Genomic DNA, 8,700 nt, shown 5'->3' on the forward strand with positions numbered 1-8,700 from the left:
TTGGGGAAGGCAGGGAGAGAGGGAGGAATGTTGAAACTGAAATTTTTATTAAACGTTAATATTAAAAATGTCTGTACATACAATTGAAAAAACTATTTAAAAATACAAATTTGATGGGCTTGTGGAACATGGATTCTAGATGGGAGACAGTGGAGGTAGGAAGTTCAATTATTTGCTGTAGTAAGTGAAAGACTTGATGAGGACTTGATATAGCATGGTGGCCATATATGTGGGTGGAAAGCTATAGAGAAACCAGAACAAGTGATTTAATAGTTCCACTGTACTTTGTCATGGGCAGAACATGGGTAGAATATTGTGTCAAATTTTGGGAATCATATTTTTAAATGACATTTACAAAATGTTTTTTGTCTATGCGATAGGGCCATCAGCATGATAAGAGGACAGACCTTAGGAGAATTGATTGACAGAAGTAAGGAAGAAAAATGTGGGAATTATAATAGCTGTTTTTAAGACTTTGTGGAAGTGCCCCATAGAGGAAGAGTTAAATTTGTTTCTGTTTACACCTAGAGTCTTGAACTCGGAGAAATGTGCAAAATTGTGATTTTTTTGCTTTCTATAAGAGAAGACTTCCTAAAAAATATAGTGGCTCATGAGTGAAATCACCTGCCCTGGGAATTATGGATTATCCTTTAGTATAGATCTTTAAATACATCCTGGATGTTATAAAGGGGATTTCTCTGAGGCTCCTCCTGGCTCAGAGATTTTATGAAGGAATTTGTGTCCAAGATACAGTACTGTGGAGCATAACACTTTCCTGCCTCCCCTAACTTTTGGATTTTACACAGTGATTAATAGGAGGGGGAGAAAATATTTCAAGAAAGATGCTCATGGACTTGGCATTTTCACCTATAGAAAAAAACAGATGGAATCAATGACCTCTAAGCTTCTTTCCAATTTTCAAATTCTGAGTCTCCATTTGAAAAATATGATGAAAATTCATTATATGTGATAGCTAAAGGCTCATACAATTCCTAACAGAAAAATTCTCAACAGCAACATAAATTAAATGTCAATGTCAAGTTTCAGATGGCACTTATAGGTTCTAAGGAAGTAGTACCCTTTTGAGATGTTCAGAATCTATTGCTGTGTAATTCTAAGTTTTATGTAGGAAGGTAGTACATTTAACCCTGCGGGAAATGAAATTGTCATATTTGATCTATCCTTGTTCCCAGTCATTCTGTTTTGTAAATCTCATAATTCAATCCAATAAATATTTACTAAGTGCCTACTGTGTGTTGTTGAAATGCCGTTACTTCTTTAGTCTGTAAGGCTGATTCTTTTCTTCTGTTCCCATATAAACTATTGACCTAGACCAAAACAGCCTTCTTTGTAGAGGGGAGTAACTGGAAACTTCTGGTCAGAAATAGTAAGTGCAGGTTTGGAGGAGATCAGGCAGCTCAAAGAGATGAAAGATTTCAGAAACAAAACCAGTGACCAAGTGGTGAATTTTTCATGTGATGGTGAATGGCAGACCTGGGAGCAAGCATCTATTTCTATAGTGACTACTATAGGAGTAGGCATAGAATGCAGAGGTATGATTTGAATACGATGGTATGTTTATCTAAAAGTATAATTAAGAGATGAGAAAGAAGAAAGGAGTGGGAGAATGGGAAAGGGAGAGCTAAAATGAGGTAAGTTATCAGACGTAAAATTTGTCTGAAAGAGATTTGAGAGTGGAGGGGGAAATGGGGGAAGCAGGGAGGGGAGCACTTGAACTTTACTTGCTCCTGTTGGAATTGATTCAAAGAGGCTATAATATCCACACTGTTGGGTGTAGAAATCTATCTCACTATACAGCAGTGTAGAAAAGGATGAGAAGGTTGGGAAGGCAGTTTCGGAGAGGCAAAAGGCAGAAGCAAAACTGTTTTGGGAATGCACAGGGTAAAAGCAGAAAGAGAGAGAGAGAGAGAGAGAGAGAGAGAGAGAGAGAGAGAGAGAGAGAGAGAGAGAGAGAGAGAGAGAGAGAGAGAGAGAATGAGAAATGGGAGGAAATAAGATCGTAGAAGACACATAGTAAGTAATTATTACCTGAAAAAATTTTTTTACAGTAAGCTTCTATGACAAAGACTTTGTTTCTCAAACACAGAAAAAGTGAAGTCAAAGTATAAGAGCCATTTCTCAATTGATATATGGTCAAAAGTAATGAATAGGTAGCTTTCAGACAAAGTAAAAAAGATATCTATAGTCATATGAAATGTTCTAAATCAGTATTAAAGAGAGAAATGTAAAGTAATACCACTCTGAGCTACCAGCTCACACTTGTCATATTGGTTAATATGACAGAAAAGAAAATGACCAATATTGGAGGAGATATGGACAGATGAAAACACTAATGTACTATTGGTGAAGTTGTATAGGGATTCAACTTTTCTGGAGAAAAATTTTGAATTATGCCCAAAGTTCTATAAAACCATGCATGTCCTTTGATCAAGCAGTACCACCACTAAATCTGTATCACAAAAATATAAAAAAAACAAGAAGGAAAAAGACCTATGTGTACAAAAATACTTATATTAGTTCTATTAAGGGTGGAAAAGAACTGCAAAATTTGGGAATTGGTTGAAAATATTGTTGTATATGTCTATGTTGTACATGATATAAAGCACAAAATACCAATGTGCTTCAGGAAATGATGAACAGAATGCTCTCATGAAAAACCTGGAAAGGCTTGCATGTACTGATGGAAAGTGAAATGTGTAAAACCAGGAGGCCATTGCACATAATAACAACATTATTGTATGATGATGTATTATGAATACCTAAGCTATTCTCAGCAAAACAATGATGCAAGAAAATTTATTAGGACTCATGATGATTGATGCTGTTAAACTGTAGAAAAACAACTGGTAGATCTTGAATGTAGATCAAAGATATCTTCTATTTCTTTTTTTTTTTGTCTCTGTTTTCTTTCAGAGATGGCTTACATGGAAATATGTTTTGCATGACTATACATGAATAACCTCTGTGAAATTGATTGCCTTCACATTGGGAGGGGTTAGAGAGTGAGGGAAAAGTAGTGGAACTCAAAATTTGAAAAAAAAGGATATCAAAATTGTGTTTCCATGAAATTGCTAAAAGTAAAAAAATATTAAATAAGATTATAAAAAAGTCACAGTTTTTCTGACTCAATATCTAATATAAAAAAGTTGAGATGATAATATATCAATATCCTGCTGGAGCTGCTCAGTTACAATGAGCATGATGTGAAATAATTGGAATAAAGTTATTTGTAATCACAACAGGATACATTCATATGACCTAAAAGTCCTTATATGTCATTCCAATAGTTCCAGCAAGAGGAAAGCAAGAATATAAAAGACTTTGTAGCTCTAACTCTTAATATTCTTTCAGTAGACCCATAAGCAATATGGAGAACACCAACCTCACTTCAGTGACTGAGTTCATCTTTCTTGGCCTCTCCAGTCAGCCTGAGCTCCAGCTGCTCCTCTTCCTCCTCTTCCTCATGATCTACCTGCTGATCTTGATGGGGAACCTGCTCATTGTGCTGCTGATTTTGAGGGATTCACGCCTCCACACACCTATGTACTTCTTCCTCACTAATTTATCCAGTATTGAAATATGTTTCACATCCTGTGTGTTTCCACAGATGCTGGTCCATTTCTTTGCACAAAGAAAGTCCATCTCTTACTCTTGCTGTGTCATACAGGTCTACACATCTCTGACCTTCGGCATTTCAGAGTGCTTCCTTCTCTCAGTGATGGCCTATGACCGCTTTGTGGCCATTCGAGAACCCTTAAGGTACTTAATCTCAATGAACTGGGGGCTTTGTAGGATCCTGGCTGCTGGGTCATGGTTGGGAGGCTTTATAATATCCACAGTGGATACAGTCGCCACATTCCAGCTTACCTTCTGCCAAGATAATGTTATTAATCATTTCTTTTGTGAAATGCCTGCCCTGATGCATCTGTCTTGTACTGACACAAGTCAGGCAGAATTGGTGGTGCAGGTCTTCTGTATTTTTACCCTTTTCTGCCCTGTCACATTCATCATCCTTTCCTATGCACACATCATCGTTGCTGTCCTGAGAATTCGCTCTGCCCAGGGACGCAGGAAAGCCTTCTCTACTTGCTCTTCCCACCTTCTGGTTGTCATCCTATTTTATGGGAATTCAATATTCGTTTACATGAAGCCTCAGTCTCTGTCTTCTCCAGAACACAATAAGATTGCTTCAATGTTTTATGTGACTTTCACACCTGCCCTCAACCCTCTCATCTATAGCTTCAGGAACAAGGAGGTGCAAATGGCCCTGAGAAAACTTTTGGGGAAACCTGAAGGTGCTTAATTCCACATATCTCATCTCTGAGTCTATATGAGGAAAACTTGAGCCCAAACAGCCTCCTTGTTCCTTTCATCATTTCCTAGTTTGTCTCTTTTTATGTCTGGAACCTTATCCTATCATTTCCATTCAATATTTTCTCTTGTTACTTTAGGAACCATCTGAACTCTCTCCTGCATCACTCCATATTTTTCTCATAAAAAAGAAAAGAAATAGTTTTAATTTACCTAAATTACCAAAGGTTTCATTCACACAGCACTTCACTTGGTATATTGAAAATTATTGTACTAGATTTAAATCACGATTACAATAACTGACAGGATCGTAGCTACTGTTATGGAGATTGAGACCATTTACTTATGGGTGAAGGATTTGGGTGGGAATACCATTTTCCAAGAGAAGAGTTAGTTTTGTTTTTTTGAGAAGGAGCAGTAAGAAGACACAGGGTGTAGTAGATGATGAGGGAGGAGCTTACCTGAATAATTGATGGTAGGGATATAGAATCTATGTGGTAAGTCCTATAATAGTGTTAATTTCAGTTTTTTGAGTATAAGTGCTGCCAGTGCCCTGTAGTTTTGCCACCCAAGGAAAGTGCCCTGATATCTTTGTTTTAGTCACTAACCACCTTTGTAACTAGTGTTCTCCTTGGGCTCTTTAGCTTCCTGAAATATCTGTTTGGATCCTATGCTAGAAAATAAGAAACTTACATAAAAATCATTTGAAAAGTATATACTGATTTTGTTGTTATTGTTCTTCAGGCATTTTTGTCATGTCTGACACTTTGTGACCACATCTGGGATTTTCTTGTTAAAGATACTGTAGTAGTTTACCATGTCCTTCTCCTGTTCATTTTATACATGAAAAAACTGCATGAAATAGGGTTAAGTGACCTACCCAGGGTCACACAGTTAGTAAGCGTTTGAGGTCAGATTTGAATTCAAATATTCCTCACACTAGGCCTGTAATTTTATCCACTAAGCCTTGTAGCTGCTGTGATCATACTAAATTTCACTGAGCCCTACTCACATAACTTGGTATGATGTTGTCAGCTTTCCCTGTCAAGAAACAATACATATTTAACTGAATTCATTATGTAATGCGTAAAGGCTCTGAGATCACTTTTCCAATCTCAACTCCAATGACACTTTGGGTGCCCATAGTAACACTACCTCTTCTCTCAGCATTTTAATTATATCTCCAGGGCATGAGTATATCTGTTCTAGTACAATCCTTTTCCAGTCTCAATCCACTGTGTTCTACCAAATATCACCAGAAAAGTATCTCTCGCTAGTGTCATTTGACAGGTCGATATCTCCTCGATACTATTGATATATATATTCACATCAACATTTGTAAAGCTATATTTTGAAGATTGTTGGGTATTTCAGTGGACAGAGTGCTGAGCCTGGACACAGGCAGACCTGAATTCAAATCCAGCCCCCAAAACAACAAAAAGCCAACTGAAAGTAAGCAATGGTCGAATACTTAGTGAGCTTTTGAACTAGTGATGGAGACTCTTCATTACACACTCCAGAAAGTGGGTCACAAAGACTCTATGTGGCTTAATTTGAGGCAAAGTGTACTGTGTATTCTCCAAAGTTTAAGCTCTCACTGGTTTGCTATCTATTATAATTATTTGTAAGTAGAATGTATAAGAGTATACATGAAGGGAAATACATATAATTATGAAAATGAATTGGATGAACTCACTCATAAAATGTAAGAACTAGTTGAAATGATTAGAAAATAAAATTCAACAGTATGTTGCTAACAAGAAAAACACTAACATAAAAAGTCAACATAGAATTAAAATGAGGGATTGCAACAGAATCTAACATGTCTCAGCTGAAACCTGGATTTTATCTCATCACAATTGTCTGCCATTCTGACTAATAAATTGATTCATGAAGTCCAAAATCTACATTTAAGGAAGGCACTCAACTCAGAATTTCTCATTTTCCCATTGGCTACAGTATTAAAGGTGTATCTCTGAGTTTCTCTATAATGCCCTGGTGCTGGGTACCCATCCCATGTCCCTCCTTTTCAGTTTCTTTTTGTGCATCATCTTCCTCCATTTGATTACAAAGTCTTTGAGGGCAGGGAATATCTTTTTCGTATCTGTATCTCCATGCTTAACATAGGGCTTGGTATATAGTAAGTCCTTAACAAGTCTTTATTGACTTTTGACTTCAGTAGTAAAGAACACAATGAACAGAATTAGAATAATAATTTATGTAGTAGAAAAGTATGTAAGGACAAAATTGAAATTTTTAAAATATTTGATCAATTCAGCAACTATCTGTGATTCCAGAGGAATGATAAAGGGACATGTAACCCCTTACAGAAAGATGATGGATTTCCATGAGCAAGCAAAATGAATTTTCTCTCCCTAAGATATTAGTATCTAATATTTTGCCTAGAGAGTAAACCATGGTAGCTCATAAATTTTCATTTTTTTCTTTTAGCTTTTTAAGGAGACCCAGATGAATCTAACTATTTATGAGTTTCATGTGGATTTTACTTTCATGTGATAAATTTTGTCTATTGGCTTGGTAAGATTGAAAACCAAGTCTAAGTGCATAGCACTTTTTTGGGAACCTTTCATGTGGTTGAGACTTACCGAACACTATTTCCTCTCTTGTTGGACTTTGCCCATTTGTTTTATTGAGGCATGAACTTGAAATGTCAGTAGGATCATCCCTGCAGTAGCGTTTGACTTTTTCATCAATAAAAGCAGCACGTTGGATGGCAGCTTCTAAAAAACAGTCCTCAAAACTCCATCACCTTAGAGTTAGAAAACTGAGGGTGCCTTCATTTAGTTGACTTCTGCTACTCTAACCTGCTTCTGCAAGTACCTATTGGGTAAGTGAGACCAGAAAAGATGGTATTCACACCAAAACATAAAATTTCAAAATTAACAGAACTTGTAATAAAGATAAGAAAATGGAATTGAAGAGATTAGAAAGGAACTACAAAAGAAAACAAAACTCTTATCCATATTGATGTGTAACAATTATATGAAACTTTTAAATATCAATTGAAACTTATATGATGAGCATTTATCTAGTGTCTTCTATGTGGCAAGGACTATGCTAAGTTCTTTGTAAATATCTGAATTGATTCGCAAAATGACCCTGCGTAGTAGGTACAATATTATCTCCATTTTATAGTTGAGAAAACTGAGGCAGGATGAAGGTAAGTGACTTTCTCATGGTTATACAAACAGTGTCTGAGACCTGATTTGAATTCAGGTTTTCCTGGTTCTAAGGTTAGTGGTTTTTTTATTCATTGTATCATGTAACTGACTCTGAATTAATGCAAAAGGTTTGAGTAAAAATTTTTCTGAGCTTTGTAAAATGTTGGGAGAATATATTCAGACTTTGGGGAGAGGTCTTATGAAGCAAATCTTACTATACTACTTTAGTAAATTTCTCTTCCTAAACCTTAAATAAGTCTGGCTGGCTTATTAACATCAGCTATTAATAATGAAGGGAACAGCCTAGAATACAGCCTAGAAGGGACTCAGGCCAAAAACATTAGAATGACATATACAGTCCTTCCCAGGTACAGCTATGACCCTGATGGGATGATGTAGCTTTGCTCTGGAGGACTCATTTTACCAGTTCAAAAAGAGTAGAATTTATGTTGCTACATAGAGAAGAGAACAGAACAAAATCCAAATACCATCATGGAGTAGTAGTATAGTTTATATTTAAATAGCATGTTCTACAAAACAAATTTATTATTTTTATCTTAATTTTATTTCAATTTAAAATTTATTTTTATTTTTACTATTAATCTTTTTACTATTGTTATATGTTATGGAAAAACTTGTTTTTTTGCATAAATTTAAAATTCAAGGGAAGGCACAGCCAAGATGGCAGAATAGTAAAACAAACCTGCTCTAACTCTCCACTGCCCCTCTCATTGTCCATAAAATACCCGTAAAAAATTCTAAAACAGTCAAAGTCACAAAATGCCATAGTGAAAGAAATCTTTAGCCCAAGAGATCCTGGAAGGCCAACAAGAAAGGCCTATTGCACTGAGTGCAGAGGGGAGCCCAGTCCAGTGTGGGCTGTGTACAGCATGGACAGGACTATAGCAGGCTTCAAGGCACAGAATCACAGGAAGCATCTGCATTTCCCAGATTTCTCAATCCACAAACCCCAAAGACAACTTCAGAGGTTAGGAAGAAAACTCTTTCACATGGGTGAGAGGGGAGATCAGCCCCAGCCCTGGTCCCAGGCAGCAGCTGACAAGATGGCAGCAGCTTCCACTTTTGGAGTCATCAGTCTAAAGACTCTGGGGGAATTGAGCAGCTGATCTTGGTCTCAGTCCTGAGTGGGCAGATGTGGGGTGAGGAGGAGGACTGGGATGTTGGA

General features: G+C 36.7%; 1 protein-coding gene across 1 annotated transcript; it reads left to right on the forward strand.

The window, feature by feature from the left end:
- The first annotated feature begins 3,388 nt into the window (after positions 1–3,388).
- Positions 3,389–4,324, forward strand: LOC140519664 (olfactory receptor 2D3-like). The gene has a single exon (XM_072632946.1). The coding sequence runs from the start codon at positions 3,389–3,391 to the stop codon at positions 4,322–4,324; it is 936 nt and encodes a 311-aa protein (XP_072489047.1).
- The last annotated feature ends 4,376 nt before the right edge of the window (positions 4,325–8,700 follow it).

The sequence above is a fragment of the Notamacropus eugenii genome, chromosome 1, assembly GCF_028372415.1.
Source record: "Notamacropus eugenii isolate mMacEug1 chromosome 1, mMacEug1.pri_v2, whole genome shotgun sequence".
Lineage (NCBI taxonomy): Eukaryota > Metazoa > Chordata > Mammalia > Diprotodontia > Macropodidae > Notamacropus > Notamacropus eugenii.

Excerpts from the sequence above, each read along its gene's own strand:
- LOC140519664 (XM_072632946.1), top strand. The coding sequence starts at position 3,389 with ATGGAGAACACCAACCTCACTTCAGTGACTGAGTTCATCTTTCTTGGC.